At 42.4% G+C, this 26388-nt stretch overlaps 1 protein-coding gene across 2 annotated transcripts in view; it reads right to left on the bottom strand.

Moving 5' to 3' along the window:
- Wdfy2 (WD repeat and FYVE domain containing 2) overlaps positions 1-26388 on the bottom strand; it is a 144699-nt gene that overhangs the window by 49864 nt on the left and 68447 nt on the right. For both annotated transcript variants that reach the window (XM_036199019.1, XM_036199020.1), the window contains exon 3: positions 23804-23877. In XM_036199019.1, coding sequence (XP_036054912.1) covers positions 23804-23877 — 74 coding nt within the window. The remainder of the gene's footprint in view (positions 1-23803; positions 23878-26388) is intronic.

Genomic DNA, 26388 nt, shown 5'->3' with positions numbered 1-26388 from the left:
GCTAAATCCCCAACCCCCTTGCTTTATTTGAAAGCCTGCCAACAACCTCTCATTCTTTTTAAAATCTAACACTACTTCAGATTAAACACAGAATCTAAAATTAGATTATTAGCTACCAACTGTTTGTGGTGTATCAAAGACATATGTTGACTAGAATGCATGATAAGTCTACTTTTATCAAGAAAACTAAACTATAGTTACATTCCCTAAAAGGACTTTCATCTCAGAAAAATGAACAAAAGCAATCACCAAGGTCACACCCAAATAAAGAACTCAGCCCAAATCATAAAGAACGAAGGGAGAAATAACGGCATATGCTTCATCACCTAGCAAAAGGTCACAAAGATCCCCAGACTCAAAGCACTGTGTGTGCTACACAAAGCCGTCCCTGAAGAGGAGAGACACACATTCAGAGGTTGCTAAGCTAGCCCATGCCACTGACTTGGGGTTCTGCTCCCTCATCTGTGCCTCTAATGTGAAGGTTTGATTTGTTCATGGTATCCCACATTTCTTTATGTTCCCTCCCTGTGGTTTTAGGTCTGATTTCAATGTTCCTTGCTTCTTTCTTCTAGCTCCTCTACTTCATCTTCCAGTCCTAACATTCTGTCTTCTGCATGATTCACTCCACTTGTCACTTTCCTTGAAGTTTCTAGTGGAGCCATTGGGTTTTTCAATTCCAATTCCATCTTTGTTTCAGCTGGAGTCCTCTTCAATGTTTATCTCATTATTGAATTCCATCTCAAGTCCTGGGCCGCCTCTGTCCTTTCCATCCGCCTTGTGCTTGTGTTTTCTTGGGCATCACTCGATGTTTATTGTCCTTAAGTTCTTACTCTTTAACTTCACTGAGCTGTTTGTGCTTTCTTTAAATTCCTTGATTTTTTTTTTTTTTAATGAAGTTTATGGTGGTTCTTTTAAATTCTGTATCCTGGGTTCACCTAGGTAATTCTCATTGGCAAGTATTTTTACAGAAGAGTAGATTTTGGAGGTGAAATACTGGCTTGACCTTTCATACAGTTTTTAGTTTTGCCGTGAGAACTGAGTATATGGACTTCTTTTGTTAGTTCTGCTATGGACAGAGTAGTTAGGGCATAAGAGAAGATGTGTGGGCAGGTTAAGCCTAGAGGCTGGAAGTGGCTTAGGTGGAATGAAGTCAGGGGGACAGAGACTAGGCTGGTGTGTAGGATGAATGCCCTGGTCCAAGCTTGGAGTGAAGGGTTAGATCTGGTTGGGTGGAGAAGTTAGATGTGGTATGGTTTGGGCCTGTAGGCTAGGGGACAGGCAGGGAAGGTCCTGTCTGAAGCCTGGAAGTTGGTTGTGGCAGAGGTAGGGATACCCATCTAGGCTGGCGCAATGGATATGGGTACCATGCAAGCTCCAAAAGAGGGAAGCAATCAACAGTCCTACCCAGCATACCTATGAACCACAATGACCAGCATGGCATGATAGCCCTATGGGTGCAGCAGTGACACATATAACTTAACAGTAACCAACAACTCTCTACATGGATTTAAGACCTGCTTAATAAGAAGGAAATCTGCCTGTGAAGTCATGGACCTATAACTGCTCTTTTACTAAACTAGCAGACTCTCTAACTATAGTATAAATGATTTATTCTTATACCCACAGGTAAGTATAATCCTGAACCCGATATCAAGGAAACTTTGCAACAGATAAGAGACCATTACAGAAAATCATAACCAATCAAATGCAGAGTTATGGAGCCTAGTGCCAATGGATATCTATAATACAACTACTAGACCTAAGGCTCGGGGATCATTGAGAAAGATGGTGTGGAAGACTGTAAAAGCTAGAGGAACAAGGAGTTTTATGTGAGCCTATGCCTGCTAGTAATGTCAGAAGTCACCAACATGATTGCCGAACATGAGCTGAACAATGACACCAACAATAGGCATGTTAATGTGGACTGGAGAAAGCCCTCAAGACCTCCACCCTACACAGAGAACTACAGGAAACTAAGGAATATTTAGAGTGGGAGAAATAAATCTTCCTCAGAGAAAAGCACACCAGAGGTTACCCAATACCAAAGGTCAGCCCTGAAAACATGCATACAACTACCATTATACAGACTGAACAACTCATACAACTTACATACAGACTGAATGGTTACACGTATGCTAGTATATAGGTAGAACATAACAATTAATACAGAATGAGGACATGAACTTGAAAGAGAGCAAGTATGGGTATATGGGAGGTGGAGAGAGAGAGGCAGGAAGAAGAAACAACAATGCAATTATATTATACTCTCAAAAAATGAAAGAAATAAAACATTAAAAAGATTAATGTCCCTAATATGAACTCACAATTTTAATTTAAAGAAAACAAGTAATTAAATTTCTATTGTTTCCAATATATTTCCTCAGATAATAATGCAAGTTAGGTAGTGAACTCTTATCCTTAAAAGCAGCTCACCCCAATTCTGTAATATGGAAATGACACGCTAACTCTTCTTCACAATTACAAAGGCTGTCCTTCCATGGGAATCTGTTCTCTGTCAGGGATCTAAGTGAGTCAGCAGTTATTTCCTGGCGACTTTTTTTCTTCCCATAACACCTGCTGAACACACACACACAGGTTTGATGGCCACAGAGAGACTGTTTCTATGGAGACAGAGGAGTACCGCTCTACAACTACACTCATTAGGTATTTACAGGCGAAGTCCAGTTGGGAATGTGATATTAGTAAATTTCTTACTTTATGGTAGATGAGTCTGTTTACAGAAGTGTCCAGAACACTGTCAAATACATTACTGAGTGTTCTGATTACAACTGAAGGTGAACGGGTGTGAGAATGAGTGTGAAGATATTTAACACTTGACCTAGGTCCTGCTTCCCCCTCCCCCAGCTCTGGGAACCACCCTTCTATTTCCCTTACATTAAATATTTGGTTCTTACTTAGATTTTGGGTTAAACTTAGCATTAAATTTAACAGTAGTAAGACAAAACCGATCAGCTCCTTAATCACTCAATGTACTCCTTTATTGTTGAGTTTACTGAAACACACATGTGGCTTTTAGAGTTAGTTAACCACAGATTAGTACAAGCAGAGCGCATCCCCTCCCACCCAGGGAGGACAGGCTTACATACTGTATTTTACTTTTCTAAAAAGGAACTTATATTCAAGATTTCAAAGTGTAAATCAAACATGGATGTTGAACGCTTGGGATTCTTTACAAGGAAGAATGCAATACAAAGAGAGAGCTGGGCGCAAATAGTATGTGTTCATACAGGTCCTCCATGCGAACGTTTCTTCTCTGTCATTATGATTTCCTGAGATGTCTATGCAAGTGAATTTAACAGTGCTGTTTAGTTTGCAATTGCAGAACTGTGCTTATTTTACTGAACATGATGTCCTTGGGTTTACTGATATTTGTCACATGAAACAGCATTTTCTTCTTACTTTTAAGGATGCAAAATATTACATCGTATATAGACACCGAATTTTCTTTATTCATCTCTTGACAGACACTTAGCTTATTGCTGCCTCTGGGCTACTATGAATTCTGCAAATATCTGCTTTCAATTCCACTAGACAGGCACCCCTAAGTAGGACTGCTGGATCATACGGTAATTCTAGTTTTAATAATTGGAGGAACTCCTACATGAGTCTGACTGAAAAATCAGTGTCACCTTTAAAACTGCCTTCATTTTTATCACATACCTCCCGAATTAGCGGTGTCGACTTTTTGTCTGTTTTCAGGGATTTCTGAATCAAATTTACATTGTGATTCACGCAAATTGTGCTGTTCCTAACAATCTGCACACACAGTTTTTCTAGGTTCCATGCACACTCTTTTGGTTGCAAGGGAGGATGTTCCAAGACGAGTCAGAGCCTGTGAGCAGAGGCCTTGCAAGGAAGTTGTGCCGGCCAACCTGTTTCATACATCCCTTGGGATGTCTGCTGCTCTGTAAGGAAACCCAATGAATGCAAAACAACTCAGCTTCCATTCTCTCATCACTGGAGCATCCATGAAGTCATCGCTAAGCACAGAGGACTTGCAGGGCGATTGTACTACTCTGTACAATACAGTGTTGGCTGCATGTCATGGACACTTGTCCGTACCCAGAGAATGCACAGCGTCAAGAATGAACCCTGAACCATGGACTATGGGTGATAATGTGTCCACAAGAGTTCATTACTGACCATAAACATACCACTCTGGTGGGAGATGTTGATGGCAATCGGGGGGGAGGGGGAGAGCGGCAGGGAGCTGGGGCGGGGGCACAGTGAAACCTCTACATCAGAACAATACTCAAGATGCCCATAAATAAACTCCAAATCCTAGAATAATAATGCTAAAAATGACCTTCTAAGATTGTTTGGTTTTGTTTTGTTTTTTTCTCCCAAACTTGAGAATCTTTTTACTACAGCTTGACAGAAAAGCAACAAGGCAGGTAAGCTGAAAACCCCAACAAAAGGGAGTCTTTGGAGCAACAAAGAGGAAGCCCGGGGTGTCAGGGAAGGCACATGGAGGCTTTTGGCAGGTATCCCAAAAAGACAGAAGTAAGGAAAGTTAGACTTTTTGAATTAGAACTCAAAAAGTGGGTGGGCTTGGTGTGAGGTATGCAGTCTACAGGCTTCACAACAGTGTTCTGGAACTTGCATACTTCTGAAAACTACTCAGGACTCGAAAGGTCATTCGTTTATTTAGGTTCTATGAATTGATACCTATACTAGAAATAAAACCTGATGAAGTTATAAAATATTACGTCAATATAACAAATTTATATTGGCTAATAAAGTTCATGAAAAGTGGAACTTTTTATAAACAAAACTTAGTGACAAGAGTTGTACTGTTTTCCATTTTGACAAGTCTCATTAATGTCTGGCTGAAGAGAAGACAATTGGAGCCTCCTGCTGCTTCTGCATTCAATCTGTCCATCATCAGGAAGTGGGAGTGGAAAGACCAGGTCTCAGAGTTGTGATAAAGTGGCTTCCGTTCATTGACCTCACTTTGGGAGAGGCTAGCTTCAGTGACTCAGCTGGCCTGAGGTTGGCTCCTCTTGACTTCAGATCCTGCTGGCTTGCCTGCCCTGCTCCTGACCGTCTGCAGTGGTGAAAAGGGGCTTTGCTGCCTATCACGAAATCTTGCACCCAGGAACTGAGAGGCTAGGTGCCCTTTGCTGCCTCTGGAAGACCAGGGACCCTCCTGCCCGGGGTAGTTTAAGAAGTGGAGGGAAGGAAAAGCTTTAGCTTCAAGCCTCTCTCAGCTGTGTGGGAAACCTCAAAGCACATTTCTGACTGAGATGCATGGCACACAGAAGCAAGTAGAGTAAGGGAAGGAAAGAAAGTTGGGGTGTGTGCAGTAATAGCAGCCGACTATCTTTCCATATGGAAAGTATCATCTACAAGAAACTGCTAGTTTGGAGTTTTACTGTTGCCCAAGGCCCAAGTGTCAAAGTCTTCTTGGTCATAGGGTGTCACTACTGGTAGAATCTTTGGGGGATGGGGCCTAGTGGGGAAGTCATTGTAGTGTGCCCTCCTAGGGGATACTGGTTCCCAGCCTCTTCCTGTCTTCTGTGTCTAAGCCACTATGAAGTAAACAAGGACCTTCTGCCATGTGTTCCTTCATAATATACTGTGCCACCACAGGCCCATGCAACCAGGGAATGAAATTTCTGAACCTGAGAGGCAAAGCAAACCTTTCTTCTCTTTAAGTTATTTCATGGGTATTTTGTCAGAGTGATGAAAAACTAACACATGCTTTTTTTCTTGCATGTTCTTCCATAAACTTTGGTTTATACATAAAACAGTAAACTAGAAATTTCAAGATCTCTCTACACCGCTCAACTGTCTGGTTGTTCCCCAGTGGCTTACCTGGTGCATAATTTATTACCTGCCATCACCTTTTCTCATCCATGCTTTTATGCTTTCCCCTACCATTGAGTTGTGTTGATGTTCAAGATAGAAGAAGATCAAGAGGTAAAGGCTTACCGATGTATCCAAAAAGCCTCAGGCCAATTTCTGAATCTTAAGAACAAATGTTCTTAGAAGGTGTTCAAAAAATGGGAGTGTCCATCTCAAGGCCAAAATCACAGATGTATTATACAAAGAAAGCCCCTGTTCAAGCCTCATTACTCTCATGGTCAGTAAAAGGAAATGGATATTTTAAATAATATTATAATAAAAGTTAGGCTGTAACATTAAGCAAGAAATGACATTGGACGTTAATTTATATAGGTATCTCCGTTATTTCTTTTGTTGCTGTGATAAAGTATCAGGACCGAGGCAATTTATTTATTTATTCATTCATTTATTTATTGTTTTTTTTTTCTAAGACGGGTTCTCTGTGTAGTCTTGGCTGTCCTAGAACTCACTCTGTAGACCAGGCTGGCCTTGCACTCACAGAGATCTGCCTGCCTCTGTCTCCAAAATGCTGGGATTAAAGGTGTGCACCACCACCACCCAGCCTGAGGCAATTCATTTTAAAAAGTGTTTAATTAGGGACTTAGTTTCAGAGGGTTAGAGTCTATGACCATCACAGCGGTGAGCAAAGCAGCAGGCAGGCCTGGGGCTGGAGCAGTGGATAACAGAGTACATCTTGAGACACAATGACTTAGGCAGAGGAAGCTAAGTGGGGTTGGTACGGGCGTCTGAAACCTCAAAGCCCGCCCCAGGTGCTGCACATCTTCCAACAAGGACACACCTCCGAATCCTTTCCAAACAGTTTCATCAACTGGGGACCAAGTGTTCAAGTACGTGTGGCAATGGGGACCATTCTCACCCAAACCACAAAGGCTAGCTGCTGATGCTCTAAAAATGGCTCAAAACTTTGGAGAAAATTATTCAGAACACACAAAAAAGCTGCCTCATGGAAGCAAAAACTTTATAAATGAGGTCATGATTGGTACACTAAAAACTTCAGCTAGACTGTTGTTTCCACTTTGGAGCAGCTAAGGAAAGGCATTTCATTTCCCTTTCTTAAGTGTTGGATGTCCTGGAGTTCCAGGGTCTGAGGCAGCAAAAAAAAAAAAAAAAAAATGCTACCGTGAGCATGTTAATTTAGACAGAGCAGTTCTCTGTTAATACTAACACATTTTGAAGGACATAAAATAGTATCATGCTATACAAATATGAAATTAGTTTTTTTCTGTGAGGGTTACTGTAAATAAGTGCGACAGATACTAATTTATTTACTATTTAAAGAACCCACTAGGGAAGAATGAAACAACTTGGTTCACATCAACAGCAGACTTTGAAGTAGGAAATATGACTTCTCAACTGGAGGGTCAATGCTTCCCACAGTCCAATTACATAAAAATGGGTGCAATTAACAGGCAGTCCAATAATTTAAGAAGGAAGAGAGCCCATTACTATGGTGTTGTTTCTCCTAGTCAGTCTGAGAATTAGAACAATAAATGCCGTTGACTCAAACCTCAAGACTGACCAATGTTCACTTCCTGGGTCAGTTAAGCCACCATATCCTGCATCTCACCTTATCCACTTGCTTTACATCTTCTTCTGGCTTTAAGTCCACAGTTCTTTCAGTCCTGAACACTATTTAAGAAATAAATATGGCCGGGTGGCGGTAGTGCACACCTTTAATCCCAGCACTCGGGAGGCAGAGCCAGGCGGATCTTTGTAAGTTCGAGGCCAGCCTGGTCTACAGAGTAAGATCCAGGACAGGCACCAAAACTACACAGAGAAACCCTGTCTCAAAAAACAAAAAGAAAAAAAACAAAGAAAGAAATATGTACATAAAATGTACATAACAATAACTAAAGTCAAAATTACAAATAAAACCAAGTCTTATTAATCAAAAACACAGTACTCACAAAAAGAAAACTAGTTCACCAGACACGTTGGAGAATCTCCATAACCCCAGAACTCAAGAAGGGTCATTACATGTTTGAGGCAAGTCTACACAGAGTTCAAGGCAACCAGGGTTATACCTAGACAATCCTGCTCCCCTAAAACCAACAAAAACTGGATGGTGGGGAGAGGTAAGGAAACTAGCTTGAAAATGATAAGCTTACAAAAAAACTTAATTCAAGATGATTAATCATTGTTTAAAAACAAATTCTCTTCAATTTCAGATAAAATAATTGTTTATCAAAAGTAAAGTTCAGCACATATTTAATCCCAGCACCAGGGAGGCAGAGACAGGTGGATCTCTGTGAGTTCAAGGTCAACTTGGTCTACAGAGCTAGTTCCAGGACAGCTAGGAATATTACACAGAGAAACACTGTCTCGGAACCCCTTCCCCCACAAAAGGGGAAAGTTTACCTACTGCAGAAATGAAAACCATTTCTGCCATATAAGGAATTATTACTGACACGTGACTGGAAGCCAAGGCCTCTGTGTTGTTCATTGGCTTGTCTGTGTAGCCTCGGCAGTCCTTGAACTCGAGACCCTCCTTCCTCAGCCTACTGCATGCTGGAATTTGAGGCTGTACCTGGCTTGGTTAGGTTTTTATTCACTTAAAAAGTATTTCCCAGAATCCAATTTCACAATGTTCTCTACAGAGAATGGGAAATGCCATTGCATATATTTCCTGTCTTGAAGCTACTCATGCTAAGAGAAAACAAAGGAACACCACATTTACCTTCCCATCCTACTCCCAAACAGATAAATTCCTCTGATTTGACAGATACTTCAGTGACTTCATGTGTCATTTTATTAAATACAAAAGGATATAAATGGAATATTCAGACATGTTAAGGTAGCAAGTGTGAACTAAGGACCTTCCAACAAAGCTGTGCAGATGGCCTTTCACTGGGATGGCTCTGGGTCTCCAGGTCTAGTCTTAAAAGCAGGGTAAGTCCTGGGGAGGTGTGAGAGCAGGGGTCAGGTATGAGGGCTAGCATCTGATTTTAGTAATATGGCTCCTCATTCCTGGGATGGATGTCAACCACACATGTGATATTTGGTAGTAGAACTCTGATAGGCAGATTGACAAGTAGGGGCAAAAAAGTGCTTTCAACTTTATTCTTCCTGAAGTTGTTGAGAACTACTTATACCCTAAGGAGAGGTGAAATTAAACTATAAGTTTGGGTATGAGGAAAAAGAGGGAATAGGAGACAACAGACAGAGGGGGCAGTCTAGTGGGTTACTGCAATGGGCCACAGTCAAAACTATAAGGGATAGAAACATTTTTAAATCTAGTGAACAGACTGTAGACAGTTCTGGGGTTGAGGGAAGATGTGGCTTATGTTTCTGGATGGGGCTCTGCATGATGCCATTTACTAAAGGAACAAGGGACAATGGGCTAAATCTAAAGTGTCTTTAGACATCCAGGTTGAAGGCACAGTCAGTCGGTTTCTGCAGCCTGAGTGGGGGCTCAGGACAGCAGCAGCAGCCGGCAGCACAGTCCTGAGAAGTGGAAGAGCAGGACAGTGAAGCTACAGGGCAGATTAACAGGGAAGAGTGGGCAGGAGGGAGGAAGCTCGAGGGAATATCACCCCAGAGTATCCAATGGAAGAATCAGGAGGGGGATCCGGACTTAGAAAACCATACCAAACACCGAACCATGACTCCGCTTAGTAAGTACCCTGGAAGACACCCTTCCTGTCCTACCCAAACAGAAAGCTCAAGGGTAAAGAACCAGTTCCACTCCTTTTTTGAGGTGTGTATGTGTGTGTGTGTGTGTGGGGGGGTCTTATTAAGTAGCCCATGCTGGCCTTGAATTGAGAATCTTCCCATTTCAGCCTCCAAAGTAGCTGGAATTACAGGCATGTACCACTATGCCTGGCTCGCTCTAACGTTTTTGACTTCTCTCTAATCTAGGAAACCAACTGGACCCATGTGATGGCTGCTGACGGGAAAGCCATGCTGGTCTTTGTGTCAATGTGGTAAGCAGTCCCTCTTCAATCTTCTCTGAGATAAAGGTCTAATATTGATAGTATATGAAAGTGTACAGCCATTCCCTGGTAATGGGGAAAACAGCTGTTCCTGCATCTGCAATGGGGAGGAGCTGGAGATGAGTGGTGTGGAGCATAGATCCAAATTGTAGTGTGTGTGTTGGGGTTGGGTGGGTACATAACAGCAAGAAGCACACACCTTGGAAAGAAAACCCACCTTTAGTTACAACACCCTAGGTCACTGCACAGCTCAGCACCGAACCCCAGAGACCAGGGCAGACTAACACCACACCCTTCTCTGATGATGTAAGCCCTCATGACTGCCGGGATCAAAAGCAGCTGACAGACATTCCGCAATGACAGAATGCTCGTCCCTCCCCACACTCTGGCTTCAGTGAGTTCTGAAGCCTTACAGCCCAAAAACAAGCATCAGAGGGCTCTTTGGGGACATGACCCGTGGCTCTGCTGCGGTCAAGGTGCCAGAGAGAGGAAGACTTGCCCAGTGATTCAAACATGGGGTCTGAACAAGACTGGAGAAATCTGGCATGACTCTAATTTCTCAAAGAGATGAAGGCCATATGGAAATCAGCAAAGTATCTTATGCCTACAGAGAATATTCTTTTATTTGATGGGTATAGTAAAGAAAATTGATTTCTATTGCTGAAAAATACTGTAGGGACTTGGGGAGATGGCTCAGCAGGTAATACACTTGTTATCACCCCAGAATCCATGTAAAAGCCAGTGGCTGTAGTAGCTGACCTGTAACCCCAGCACAGGATGTAGAGACAGAAAACACATTCACCCCTGCCAACAAGTTAGTCAGTCAGACAGGTCCAAAACACTTGTAGGACAATTGAGGAAGATACCCAACATTGAACTCCGTCTTCGGATTCACAAGTGAATATGTATCCATCCACGTACACAAATACATATATGCATATACACTACACCCACCCACCTTGACCTTGGGTCACTCACTGAACCTGGAGTTCACCGATTTGGCAGTAATAGCTGCCCAGCAATCTCCAAAGATGCTCCTATCTCGGCCTTCCCTATACTAGGATTACAGGGGCATGCCACTACATCTGGCTTGTTATCTAAGTACTTGGGATTCTAACTCAGTTTCTTGGGCAAGCAGTGTACCAACTGAGCCACCTGCCCAGTCCCTCTACCCTCTTTTTAAGGGTGATGAAGCTGAAATGGCATTAACTTAAACATGTCTACAGAAAAATACAGCTTTTGGTGCTCTACATTTTGTGAATTACTGGAGAATTACTGTGATGATTCAGCAAAGACAAAAGATGCTTCCACTAGGGCATTTCTTCCCCCGGCCATGACCTACTAAATCCACTTGACATGGGTTTGGAAGATTCATGAATACTGGCTACAGAGACTGCTGCTGCTGCCAGCGACCTTGGCAGGAGCTAATTTTTATCCACGCTATGCACAGGCTGTTTTAGGAGTTTTCCATGTGTCATCCTGATACAAACTATATAAAATGAATACAATTATCATCCCCACTGATGAAGGAGACAAGAGAGCAAAGAACCTTGTGCAGCGTGCGTGACAGAGAAGAGGGTAGAAGTGCTGTGACTCAATTCAGGCAGTGAGACTCCAGAGCCTGGGTTCCTAGCCACTATATGTCAGCTCCATGGATCTTATCGTCATCCAAGCACTCATTCATTCATTCATTCATTCACTCACTTGTTGATTCTGAATGTTTACAAAGCATTTAAAATTGAAGAGTCCTGGGTGCTAGAGACCCTGAAAAACAACCAGACTCAGTCCCTACCCTGTGAAAAAACATGGTGAGCAGAGAAAAGAGACCTAGGCTGCTAAGGTGAAATACTGAGCTAAGTGGCATGGTTCAAACCAAGGCTGTAGTTGTGGGTAGGGTGAGACCTTCAGGGTCCCATTGGCTATCTAAAAACGTTTACCCTGTTTCCTAAGCATCAGGGGAGCCATTAAAGGTTCCACTGGTAGATAAGATTACAAACTCATCTCTATAAAGCTCCTTTGAGTCCTAATATGGAAGACAACTTGGTCAGAATAACTATGAGATGGCAGTGAAGGGACAACTGAGGAAGGTAAGGAGGAGAGGAGTAAAGGGATAGGAGGTGGGGGTGAAAAGGGGCGAAAGGAATGGGGGAGGGAAAGGATGTTGACAAACAGGTAAAATCAGTTAAGTGACAGACTAGAGAAAGACCAAGTCATTAGAGGGCCACGACCCTTAACTTGTGCAACACAACACAAGGGCCTCAGTCACTGTAGTGGGGACAGGAATGAGGAGGGATGAGTTCATGTTGGATGTGCTAAGTTTGGGGTTCACTTGGAACATTCAACTGGAAACACTAGGAAGGAAGTCAGAACCCTAGAGTACAGTCTAGACAGAAACACAAAGCTCATCTTGTCCCATGCATAGCAAATGAAGTCATGGTGTAGATGAGACTATACAGAGAGAACTGAACCAAGGCCTAGAGCAAATGTGGACTGACTCCAGCGCTGGACCAGAGTTGCTTAGAGAACAACCAAGGACAGAAGAGCTGGAGAACAGAAGAAAGCCAGCACAATCTTATGCTAAGGGTGCACAAAGAGGCCATTGCCGGAACCGTGAGTGATGCTCCATACTGCAGGGAGCATTTCAGAGGGACGCAACCAGCACTGCTGCAAAGGTCAGACCCACTGTGGATAAGTCCACATGGGCCTTCCTAATCAGCCAGTAACCTGAGCAGGCTGATGGTCCTGGAAGGCTGACTGCAGTGGTTGGCGTTTGTGGTGGATGGTCTTATGTCAGCTTCACCAAGCTAAAGTCATCTGAGAAGAGGGAAAACGCTTCCCTAAGATCAGGCTGTAGAAAAGCCAGTAGGGCGTTTAATTAGCGATCAATGGGGGAGGGAGGGCTCAGGCCATTGCGGGTGGTGCCATCCCTGGGCTGGTGGTCCCGGTTCTATAAGAAAGCCGGCTGAGCGATCCACGGGGAGCAAGTTAGTAAGCAGCACCTGTACATGGCCTCTGCATCAGCTCCTGCCTCCAGGTTCCTGCCTGGTTGAGTTCCTGTCCTGACTTCCTTCAGTGATGGAATACAATGCCAAACAAATCCTTTCCTTCCCAACTTAATTTGGTCATGGTGTTTCATCACAGCAATAGAAACCTTAACTAAGACAAGTTCCAAGTGAAGAACTATACTATGGTGACTGTAAAGAACTCTTTTGAGAAGTGAGATCATAAAGAGGGAAGGGGCTGAGAGTTACAGTGTTTCAGTTCTTGTTTCAAGGAGCCTGAGACTCTCCTAGCCAATGGGAAGGAACCAAGGGAGGAAGAATCATTCCGGTACAGGCCTAAAATGAAGAGGAGAAAGTACCTGACCGTGTATTTATCACTTCCTTGCCATTGCCTTTCTGAAACACAGCTGTGGTGACTGGCCAACCTAACTCTGCATAGACTATGTAAATGGTTTTAACCCATCCTGAACAGCAGGGCCTCCCTCTAACCTAATTTATGTGACAATCGGGGTGTTCCTGTAAGTATTCATGTTACAGAAACAGTCTCAAAATTTGCATCAAGAAGGTCAGCTAAGCCAGGTGTTGGTCATACATGCCTGTAATCCTGGTATTCAGGAGACAGACACAGGAGAAGTTCAATGCCATCTTCAAATGCAGAGCAAGTTCAAGGCCAGCCTGGGCTACATGAGAACCTGTCTCAAACAAAGGTCTTCTAAAAATTCACAGCTACAGAACAGAATGGAGGCCTAATGTTTAGGAGTTTGAGGCAGGAGGATCAAGACTTTGAGGCCAAACTCAGCAACATGGTCCTATCTAGTTCCCCCTAAAACCGAAACAGATAAAAAACCCACAATTACAATGAAGTACTAGAAAATAATCTCAGCTCAAAGAGCAGGGTTGGTACTGAATTCACTCACTACTGCTCCACTAATATTCACAACAACACAAAGTCACTAAACAAAAGGTGAACAACTATACAGGTAATGACATTGGGGAAGACAGGTTTGGTCTTGAGAAGTTCTGGAAAAGTCCAACACCCACACAAATGCCAAAGGTACAGTAACCACCAGTTTTCTTTATAAAAACCCCCTTTGGGGAATTAACTGTGTCAAAGAACAGTAAGCCACTGGTATGTCAGTGCTTAGAACTATGTCCTCCTGAGCACAGCTCCAGCACCTGTGTTAAGTTCACTGTAACTCAGCACAAGAGCAGGAGAACATGGTTACCTTTATGTTAGAAAGGCTCACATCGAAAGTCCAGTGACTCTAAATGTTTAAAAAACAAAACTCAGAAATGGTGTTTATTTATCTACTTAAGGGGGCGGGGGCACATGTGCACATGCATGCATGGATGCATGTATGTGCCATGTTTGAAGGTCAGAGAAAACTTGTGGGTGTCAGTTTTCTTCTCCCATGTGCGTGTCAGGATTCAAGCCCAGGTCGTTATGATAGGTGACAAAGAGTCTTTACCAGCTGAGCCATCTCACCAGCCCTGACAATGCTTGGAGCTGTGATGATGTCATCGCCATCTGGTAGTGTCGGTAACTGAAGGAAGGCCCTGGAGATCCCAGCTCCACATTTCTGTGAATACAAGACTTGTGGGAACTTCCTTTAAGACCATCTGAGGCTCTCACAATTAAGGTTTTATTCCTAGACAGAGTCAAAGTAGGAATCCCAGAAAGCAACCTCAGTTCTAGAAGTACAAAACTTGCCAGCTAGAGAGCAGTGCTGTGGCTAAGCTAGGAGAAGAGTTAAAGGACTTCCGTCAGCAGTCATGGACTGACTGTAGACTTGCCTTGGACACAGCTGAAACGCCTTCCTCCAGGCTGCCAGTCATTACTGCACAGCATGACCTCACCACATAGGTGTGGTGGTGTGGGGCGTAGTCCATGTAGGCTCATAGTAATCCATGGCAAGCACTAACAATAAAAATCTACTCAAAGCATTTTGTTAGGATACCTCCTCTCATAAAAACATGGACTGAACATACAAGTTTTGGCCAACTGCGCCCAATACCCTAGTAAACACTGCACACACTCCAAGTAGTTGGACTGCCCTGATGGTAAGAAGTCCACCTGGAACAATACTCAGAAAAATCTACCCAAGGTCAAGGAGGCCAGCTCAGCCACCACTGTTATGATCTCCCCAATGCACCTACCCAATGTAACCTATCCAATGTGCTACTTAACTAGAGGAGAACTGCACTAGTTACAGAAGAATGTTCTTTTCAATTCTGACCTTTCTCTCTCCCAAGAGGAATTTTGGCTCATGCTCTAACATCTTTGGATATTTCTTCCTAAATCACACCTCATGTCAAGCAACGTTATAAGAACACTGTAAGAGAACACAGCAGACAGTAGGTGAACTGAGCTGAGTAATAGCCTCCAAATTCACAACTCTCTGGAACCTCAAAGTATGACCTTATTTAGAAAAAGACTGAGTTAAGATGTGATAGGTTAAGATCTGAAGATGTGACAAGTTAAGATGAGGCCACACTGATTAGTGCTGACTAAGCTCAATGACTGGCATCCCGCAAGGTAATACAGATGGGAAATGATGTAAGGATACAGGTTAGTGCAAGTGTGGTGAAGGTACAAGCCACAGAACACGGAGCACTGCCAGCTAGTCCTAGAGGCTAGGAAAAAGCAAGGAAGGAGCCTCCCCTGCCAGTGTCTGAATGAGTACAGCCTTGCTAACATCTTGATTTCTGTGTCTAGTTTCTGAAACTGAGAAAATGAATTCCGTTGTTTTAAGCCATCCAATTTGTGATGCTTTGTTGTGGCAGTCCTAGGAAAGTAACAGGCTAGGTATTGATACCTGGAGCACCTCTACTGGTAATGACCCACCTTGCTCCTCTTTCACATCTCTAAGGGATGCCTTCCAAGTCTACCAATGGATGCCTATGAGACTGTTTTGTTTTGTTCCCTATACACACTTATGAGAGAGTTTAGTTTATAAATTAAGCACAATAAGAGATTAACAATTATAACTAAGATAAATGATTACTTAAACTTAGGAGTCATTTATTTCTGGAATTTCTGCTTACTGTTTCAGACCACAGCTGTCCATGGGTAGCTGAAATTGCAGAAACAGATGCAGACAAGAGAATGCTGCACATACGGGTCACTACAAACAGTGCTCTGTCCTGCACATTCTCAGTACAGTGAGACACTGGCCGTGGGGGATGACATCACTAAAAGATGCCCAGATTCCTTTTTTAAAGGACGCTAAAAACTGTTATTTTAGGCATAATTTTTCTCTTTTACTGGAAAAAGAAATACCCTTTCCTAAGGTAACTACATTCTTTTCCCTTGAAGCCTCTGAAGGCTCAGGAGAGTCCACCTGGGTATCTCCTGTTACAGGGGGAAAAAATTCTGCCCCTGGGGGTTTCTGTGAAAACACATAACACTGTGAGCTCCCTCGTGTGACACAACATCAAGCTAGGCCACCTGAAGAACACCACTAACAGAAGCAAGCTGTTCATTTAACTTGCAAATACGAATCCCTACAGAACACTATATACAAGAAGACAAAGTTTATAAGACTTCCAACTGCATAAGAAAACGATGCCTTCAGTTCCCTCAAACTGTCAAGAACACATTCTGTTTCTGCTTATTGTGTCCTAGTGTCCATTCATGCTGCCCTCCCTTCCTCCCTTTTCCCCTCCTTCTCAGCTTTTCATGTTAAGAGCACCCTCTCCCTGAGCTAACTCCCAATCTTACTTAGGTTTTCTACTTGACTGCTTAATACAAGTCTGAGGATTCCAAGAAGTACAGTGTGGTGTGCATCTATAGGCCTAAGCTAAGCACATAAACACATCACCTGCTTACATGTCAACTGAGAGCATATACACACTGAGAGCACATACACACTGAGAGCACATACACACTGAGAGCATATACACACTGAGAGCATATACACACTGAGAGCACATACACACTGAGAGCACATACACACTGAGAGCACATACACACTGAGAGCACATACACACTGAGAGCACATACACACTGAGAGCACATACACACTGAGAGCACATACACACTGAGAGCACATACACACTGAGAGCACATACACACTGAGAGCACATACACACTGAGAGCACATACACACTGAGAGCATATACACACTGAGAGCATATACACACTGAGAGCACATACACACTGAGAGCACATACACACTGAGAGCATATACACACTGAGAGCATATACACACTGAGAGCACATACACACCGAGAGCACATACACACTGAGAGCACATACACACTGAGAGCACATACACACTGAGAGCATATACACACTGAGAGCACATACACACCGAGAGCACATACACACTGAGAGCATATACACACTGAGAGCACATACACACTGAGAGCACATACACACCGAGAGCACATACACACCGAGAGCACATACACACTGAGAGCACATACACACTGAGAGCACATACACACTGAGAGCACATACACACTGAGAGCACATACACACTGAGAGCACATACACACTGAGAGCACATACACACTGAGAGCATATACACACTGAGAGCATATACACACTGAGAGCACATACACACTGAGAGCACATACACACTGAGAGCATATACACACTGAGAGCACATACACACTGAGAGCACATACACACTGACAGCACATACACACTGAGAGCATATACACACTGAGAGCACATACACACCGAGAGCACATACACACTGAGAGCACATACACACTGAGAGCACATACACACTGAGAGCATATACACACTGAGAGCACATACACACCGAGAGCACATACACACTGAGAGCATATACACACTGAGAGCATATACACACTGAGAGCATATACACACTGAGAGCACATACACACTGAGAGCACATACACACTGAGAGCACATACACACTGAGAGCACATACACACCGAGAGCACATACACACCGAGAGCACATACACACCGAGAGCATATACACACTGAGAGCATATACACACTGAGAGCATATACACACTGAGAGCATATACACACTGAGAGCATATACACACTGAGAGCATATACACACTGAGAGCATATACACACTGAGAGCACATACACACTGAGAGCACATACACACTGAGAGCACATACACACTGAGAGCATATACACACTGAGAGCATATACACACTGAGAGCATATACACACTGAGAGCACATACACACTGAGAGCACATACACACTGAGAGCGCAGTGCAGAACTCCATTTCATGTCCTGGTGAGATGAGCTCAAATCTTTTCTCTCTGTTTTTCACCTTGCATGTGGCAAAGCACCACGGTGGTCCAAGGAACAGTTTCAACACAAACTGGAAGTAGATGCTGTCTGCTTTCACAGCCTGGGAAGGAGACAGACTCACAAACTGAGACTATGACTCCCAAGCCCATGGACAGGCTCCCCATGTCAGCTGACTGCTTCTTAGCTGGGTAAACTCTCCAGGCTTCATTCTCTTTATCTGAGACATGAGCAATACTACCCACACCTCAGAGTTAATGTGAAACACGAATGAAGCAGGGTGGCAATGCTTATACAGGGGATATATTCAATAAATTTCTAGTTCTCACTCCTTTATTTCCTTAACCCATGCCAACTAATAAAAATATATGCAGTAAGAATATGATAGGGCCAGGGAGATGGCTCAGTTAGTACTTGGACCTAGCTTGATACCAATGCCCATCAAGAAAAAAATAGGTGTTACAGCACACACACAAAATCCCAGCACTAGAGAGGCAGAGACAAGAGGGTCCCTGGGCCAGTCTACTCTAATCGGTGAGCTCCAGGTTCAGGGAGGGACCCTGTCTCAAAACTTAAGGTGGAGAGTGATTGAGGAAGACATACAACCTTAACCTTTGATCTCCATACACGTGCAGGCATGCATATATATGTACACACACACGTAGGAAAACCAAGACCTAAACCACAAATCCATATCTAATCAATTACATTTATTTTTACAAGGTAATAACACTAATATAGATTAATTCTTTCTTCCTGTCTGAGGCAAACTTCCTCTAACATATGTATGATTAACCTTCAGGTATCTTTTGGTTGATTTTTGTTTTGATTGCTGTTTGTTTTTGAGAAAGATCACACAGAGCCACAGCTGGTCCCTAATTCACTATGTACATAAGGGTGACCCTGAACTACTGATTATGATACCACTTCCATTTCCAAATGCTGTGATTACACGTGCATGATACCACATCTGGCTCCAAGGAAATTTTTATATTGTTTTGAGAATTTGTTTGAGGGACAGAAAGATGGCTTGGGGGTAAAGACACTTGCTGCCAAGCCTGATAACTTGAGTTTGATCCTCAGGACCCCCTACAGTAGGGAGAAAGAACTAACTCCCACAGTGCCCACTGATCCCCAAACTCATGCTATAGAGCAAACAGCCCCACAAAATAAATACATAAATAAGTGTAAGTTTTAAACCACGTATTTTTAAAAGCAGGAATTGTTTAAAAACTCTTTAAAGACAGGAATTCATCTTAACAAAATATTACTAAGAATGTTGACTTTGTAACAGTTTGGTGAGGAAGATACATTTTTATATAGATAAACATATACATATGGCTGTCCTATTACCATTTTTCAGTAGGATTGGTGAAAAGTCTTTGAGTAGCAACTACTTCTGTGTTGACACTTCCTCCTCATCCATTACGAATTATCCACATGTGATGGCTGTTTTTGTTATCAACTCGACTACATCTAAAATTAACTACAACCCAAGCAGCTGGGTATACCTGTGAAGGGTTTTCCTTGATTGAATCATTTTGAAGTGGGAAGACACACCCTAAATCTGGATCTTTTGAGGTGGGAAGACCCACCTTAAATCTGGGTCACACCTTCTGGTGGCAGTCTATATAAAGAACATGGAACAGTGATTCTCAACATGTGTGTCATGACCCCAAAAGACTGAAAGAAAAAAAAAAAAACAGATATTTACATTACAAATCATAACGGTAGCAAAAACACAGTTATGAAGTACCAAGGAAAGAAATGTTATGGTTGGGGGTCACCACAACGTGAGGAACTATATTAAAGGGTCACAGCATTAGAAGGTTGAGAACCACTGACCTGGAAGAAGAGCTTGCTCTTTGTCTGCTTGCCCTTGCTCTTGCTGGCAAGTCCATGCCTTCACTGCCATTACAGCCCACGTCTTCAGGACTCCAGCATATACTGAAGACCAACTAAGACACCAGCCTTGTGGACTGAACAACTACTAGATTCTTGGACCTTCCACTGGGAGACAGCCATTATTGGAATAGTTGGGATCATAACTTATAAGTCACTCTAATAAATCCATATATATGTGAACATATGAATATATATTAATTTTATCGGTACATTCATTCATCAGTTCTGTTCCTCTAGAGTCCTGACTACTACAGGAAGCATCTACTCAAGACCTTTACTGGTGTTTTCTTCCCCGCATCCCTCCTCTAACCTGCCCCACCTTCTCCCCCATTGATCCTCCTATTCTAGTTCCCTTTATCTTTTCTAACACTGTCCTCTATTTCCCTTCCCTGGGAAGATCCTCACCCCCTCTGGCCCCTTACTAGGTACCTAACCTCTGTGACTAATTGGATTGAAACACATTTATAATTAAAAACTAACAACATGTGTGTGTGTGCGCGCGCGCGCGCATCTATATGGAGGGAAGGTGGCATCCTGATGTCCCACTCCCTAGCTACTGACATTTGATTGCTGTTGGGAGAGGGAAGGGCAGTTTTCTTTCACGGTGTCACACCCAGTGTCTTGAGCACATTCGAGGGCAGGCCCCATGCTCAGGAGCACTCAGCCCACACAAACTGAACTTGTCAATTGGGGTGAGGAGGGGGGTGAAGCTGGGTAGACAGGGAAGTGGGGGAGGATCTGGGACCAGTAGGGGACAGGGGATGAATAAGATCAAAATACATTGTATGATGTTGCCAAAGAATAAAAACATTTTAAAAAGCCTGGTCATGTCCTTAATACTTGATTCTTTGATGGAAGAGACAGATTTTTAAAAAAATCATTTAATGAAACACAAATGAAGTAGACAACAACACAGCAAGCTTCCTAAGCATTACAGGTGATTAATTCTAATTACTGGGGTCCAGAAACAATCTGCATGAAATAACATATAAAAGAAATGTAAAATATAACGTCTGTACAACATCTTAAAAGATGGTTAGAGCTTTGCAGCCCAAGGTGGTGAACAGGGTTCTGGGCTATTTGAAAAGAAAGAACGAAAGGGGCAGGTGAAGACAGCCTCCCCACCTGCAGCTTCTCTGTGGTTGTCACTTCAAGAGAAAGAATACAAGGCTTTCCTTGCCCACCTCCCATAGCCAAGAGATGTGTCTGTCTTTCCCTCTGCTTCAGAAGTGCCCCAATCCTTCCCTCTGCTAGCATCTCCCAAGTGTCCCGCCTTCTCTTGCTGCCTGTCTGCACTTGGTCCAGTGGTCAAACGGGATCTGTTCTTCCTTCTCCATCTCTGACCCACTGTGCAGTGACAATGGGACTGGTTCAGTAAAACAAGGATCTACTTTCTGACCTTACCCTTCCCTTGATTTAGAATTTAATTATTCGGACACATAGTCTCAGAAAAGGATTTCTTGTGTCTAGAGAGTACACTTGAACTGACAAGATTCCAAGCATTTTCTGTAGCAAGGAATCTATTATTACAGCGATGAGCAGCCAGAACCTTAAATATTCTGGTCTCTCAATATATCTTTCCCTAATATATGAGAATTTTATAAGGCTTCAAACATGAATCAGTAGGATGAGCAGTTAATTCTCCTCAGTGAGACAAAGGAGGTACTTTTAAGGAAGTTCTCACACAAGCCAGCCCTCAGTCCTTTAGAGGAAGGTAGTTTGGCATCTTGACACCGTAGTAAATAACCAGAGAAGCGGAAAGGCCCTGGCCCTGACTGATGCTCCCATTACCTGGAAGTTCCATTTAATAAGAGGACTAATGGCTTTGTGGTTTCCCTGCTTCTACACAATAAATAGCTAATAAATAAATAAAATAATATCTGTCCATAACTTGTCTATGCCAATCAACCGTCTGCACTGATTTCCAATGTACAAAGAACCACTATATGTAACCCAGATCCAAGACTTTGCAGAGACAGTGAATGTTCTGTATGTAATTCAATGAACTGGTGGATAACACATGGATCTCAGCTTATCTTTTCTTTTCCTTTATAATGAACCCTTTCAGTTCACTAAGCAGTCCAGTTATTTCTTTTATCTTTTAAAAATAACTGACATTACAGAGATGGTTCAGCAGTCAAGATCTCATGTAGTACTTGTTGCTCTTGTAGATGGCCCGGGATCCATTCCCAGCATGCACACTGCAGCTCACAACCTCCTGTAAGTAATCTGATGCTCTCTTCTGCCTCTGCAGGCATCAGGCACACATGGGGCAAACATACATACACGTAAGAAAAATATTCTTATGCGTAAGATAAAAATAACAAACTGTAAAATAAATCTATCCTATACACACCCCTCCTTTAAAAAGTGGCTCTCCTTAAAGTGAACAAGGATCAGTATATAATCTCTGCTTTCCTAAGGAGAAGCTTATAGAACTACAAATGCAATCTCAAAATCCTACTAAGTAACGGGCATTAGAGTCCCATAAATACTGCTGATAAGCTGATTATGTTTAGTAATACTATTAATATTTCCTAAAGGCCATTAAACAACTACTTTGAGATTAGGAATTACCCAAACACACCTCTAATGCTTGTAAGGGCTGAGGTAAAACTGTAGGCAGAGGCTTATTTTCTATTATGTATAAATTTTAAGTCAAGCTATTAAATAAAATATGATCATAAAGTCTGATACTGACCTTCCACTACCTGGAAGGACAGGTTCTTAGGTTCTTGGATGTCCCATACCATAGTGTGGTGGCCTCAGGGCGAGCCTACCCTTCCTCTTCCGTTCCCCAGTTCTGTCAACATCTCCACTCCTCTTCCTCCTCATCTCTTCCCCCTCACCCCCTTCTCGAGCATATCTTCTATGTTACCCATGCTGGGCCTGGTCACAGTATCTTCCATCTTTCAGGCTTTGCCTGAAATACCACCACCTGCCTAGTACCTGGGGTTACAAGGTTCACAGCATTTCAATGTGGGACCTTTCAGTTCACAAGTTCCAAAGCAGAGCTTCTCTTGCTCAGGACACAGGATAATTTTTTGTTTTGTTTTGTTTTGGTCTTTTTCTAAACAAGGTTTCTCTATGTAGCCCTTGCTGTCCTAGAACTTGTTCTGTGGACCAGGCTGGTCTTGAACTCAGAGATTCACCCACCTCTGCCTCCCAAGTGCTGGGATTAAAGGTATGTGCCACCACACTCAGCTTGGATAACTTACTCAATGAAGAAATGGACAGATCACATTTGCTACCAGTCAATATACTAGATGAAAGTCAGTAAGTAAGACGATAAAGATAAAACCTAAACTTCCAAGCCCTAAAGCACTTCAGGTCTCTCAAGACCAAAACCAACAGCTCTAATATTTATCTGGATCTAGATCTAAAACCTTGTTCTGTACTTCCTTAACAAACCCATTCAAGTTTACAGCATTCTATTCCCATTACAAGAGCGTTGAGACAACAAGAAAAAGCCAAAGAACAGAGAGTATCAAAACACAAGATCAGCCGCGCAGATGGAAGAGAAAGCATTTCCCTTATGTGACTGTTGCTAACACTCAGATGGTGCAGCGGTCCAATTTCAGTATCACAATACAGCAAGTTCAGGATCCAGCAAAGCGGCAGGCACACTGAGCCACAGCACGTAAGTAAAGACAGCCTCGCCCTACACAGAACCTCCCCCTCACCATAACTTACTGTGCTCCATGCACTTGATTAGCCAGAAAAAGACCGTTTACTTGAAAAAGCTATTAGATAACTTGTTAGCGCAGTTCATAACACTCCACAAGAGGGCAAGTATTTCAACTGGAAATCTTACTTATTTGTACTTACTGAGATTGTACCATTGTCTAGACCTATGGACAGTCTTCTTGTTTCCGGGTTAAAAGACATGCATGAACATGGAGCTGAAAGAAATGAACATGTTGATGAAATTAACAAAACAATGATTCGCATCGATTCAGGGGTGTCTAATGAGCTAAGTGAGTGGCTAGGTTCGCCCCACTGCCTCCTGAAACAGCTCATTTAAACCACACTCGTAACAAAGTAAAAATAGCACTTTTGTAGCTGAGCGCCTAGTTTTTAAGTTGCCCTTTTAATGAATATACAAGTAAGACATTCTCAAACGTGGCAAGTCCTAAAGGCTGGAGTTTTAGCTTGTGCTGGCCATACTGGATCTAAATTTGCTTATCTAGAAGACTGACTCTACTTTGTGCTGTGCAAACTTTGACCCTTGCTCTCTTAATCCCACTCAAATCCCAATTTAAACAGGGGCAAGCAATGTTTTCTAAGCTGGAGAGAAAATAGAAAGATTTTACCCTCCACTGCTAGACATTCAAATACACACACCAGTGCAGAAAAGTGTGTGGTTCAGAATTTATGTGGGGCAAATGAACTACCAGGGAGATTTTACCCTGAGTGTTCAAGAGACACACTGGAACTCCCTAGTTGAAAATAACTGTGGAGTCATTTTTTCTGTATGAAGTTAAAAAAGACCTCAGTTTAAAAGCAAATAAACCATATAGGTCTATGGAGGTAAGAATCGGTGGTTTTATTTGTGGGTGAGTTGTAGTTTAATAGCAAAGATGCAGCACATTGAAGAAGGAAGAAGCCCTTATTCAGCATCACTGATGTCTTTGGAAGAGCAGAATTCGGACACAGATACACATACAAGAACAGCATGTGAGGTGCAGCCAGAGCTAAGAGTGAGACCAGGAAGCCACCAGAAGCCAGAGAGCAGCAAAGCTCAGGCTCCCTCACAGCCCTCAGAAGCCACCAAAGTTGTGCAGGACCCCCTGAGATCTCAGCCTCCAGAACTGGGAGACAATACAGACAGTCTGGTGGGTTGAAGTGATTCACTTTGTAGTACTTTCTTACAGCCCCAGAAAACTAATGTAGGAGTTATTTCGTTGTGTGGTGGTATTAAGAATAAAAAGCATCCTTTTAAAGTCTCTCACTCTCCACTTCTGGGTCTCTGTATTAACTGCCATCTACTGCAAGAAGAAGCTTCTCTAATGGAGGTTGAGAGATGCACTGACCTATGGCTATAGCAATATCAGGAGTCATTAAACTGCTATGTTCCTTTAGTAGAATGACAGTATTTTCTCCACTTATTAGAGTGTGTGCATGTGTGTGTTACAGGTGTGCAGATGGGTGTGGTTGTGTTCACACATCCAGAGGTCATTTGGCATGTCCAATTCAAATGTCCAGTTGTCATCCTCTACTTCTCCACATCATTCATTGTCTTGACAAGGGTCTCTCATCGCAGAACTGGAAGTCTGCAGTGGGGCAGCCATTCCGGTGATTTCTTTACTGCACCCCTGTGTACAGTACTAACAACTTGTGAAACCACCTTACAGGATGGGATAAAAAGGAATAAATAATCATCAGACAACAGTGGCCGTGGCCACACTTTGACCAGGACTGCTTGGGGAGTGTGTACATCCTTGGCCCTCTAGTTAAACTTTATCTTACCTGAAGGACTCTAAAGATGGAGTCCAGGGCTTTGCTGGATCTATTTGCTTCCCCCAACACTTTCTCAATGTGACCACATAAATCTTCTTTTTCTGCTTCCCAGATTTGACTCTTTTAACTGGCTTGTTAAGGAAGGGTGGCCAGACATGACTTGGCACAGGTTTTGACCACCAAGTTAACTCCTAGAATGCAGGTGGGGCACAGTAAAATAACAGTCCCGTCAGCCATCTAGAGACAGGGAGAAGCTTAAGTCTATATGACTAACTTTACCTTTGATCCTTTGTATTAAGCCTTTCTCTTATCTTAAAAAAAAAAAAAAAAGATAAACTTCTTACCCTTTTCTTTTGTAAACCGACTGTACCTAATTTCCTGTTATTTGTGTCAGAAAGATTTGTTTAACCAACTATAGCCACTTCAGTTCCTTTTTTAAAAATTCATGTTGGTTGTGTTATAAAATTATTATTATTAGTTTTTTGGTATATCCAATTAAAGTATGTGTACAGATTTAAATTTCAATATTGTGATCATATTTTAAGGCCTAATGAATACATAATACTTTATACATCTGAGTACCCTAAACATCTTAAAATCTATTACATAACATCTTTAAATGTTAATTGTTTATATAAAACAACATTCATTAAAGTCATAAGATTTTATTAAGCTATAAAGTTGAATGTTATATTCATAAATTTAGATAAGGATTTCCTTCTAAAAGAGATTCTAAATATATAGTTAAATAAATTTTTATCTTGTTATATAAGTGACATAAAATTCGAGTGATTTCTTCAAAATACTATATATATATATATATATATATATATATATATATATATATATAAAATGTTTATCATAAGACTTTCATACAATATAATCTGACAATAGTTTCCCCTTCCTGGGCTCCTTTCAGAGCCTCCCTACTTTATCTATGAAAACTAAAGTTC

This window comes from Onychomys torridus, chromosome 9 (genome assembly GCF_903995425.1).
Source record: "Onychomys torridus chromosome 9, mOncTor1.1, whole genome shotgun sequence".
Taxonomy (NCBI): domain Eukaryota; kingdom Metazoa; phylum Chordata; class Mammalia; order Rodentia; family Cricetidae; genus Onychomys; species Onychomys torridus.
This window is presented reverse-complemented; position numbering and strand designations above follow the sequence as displayed.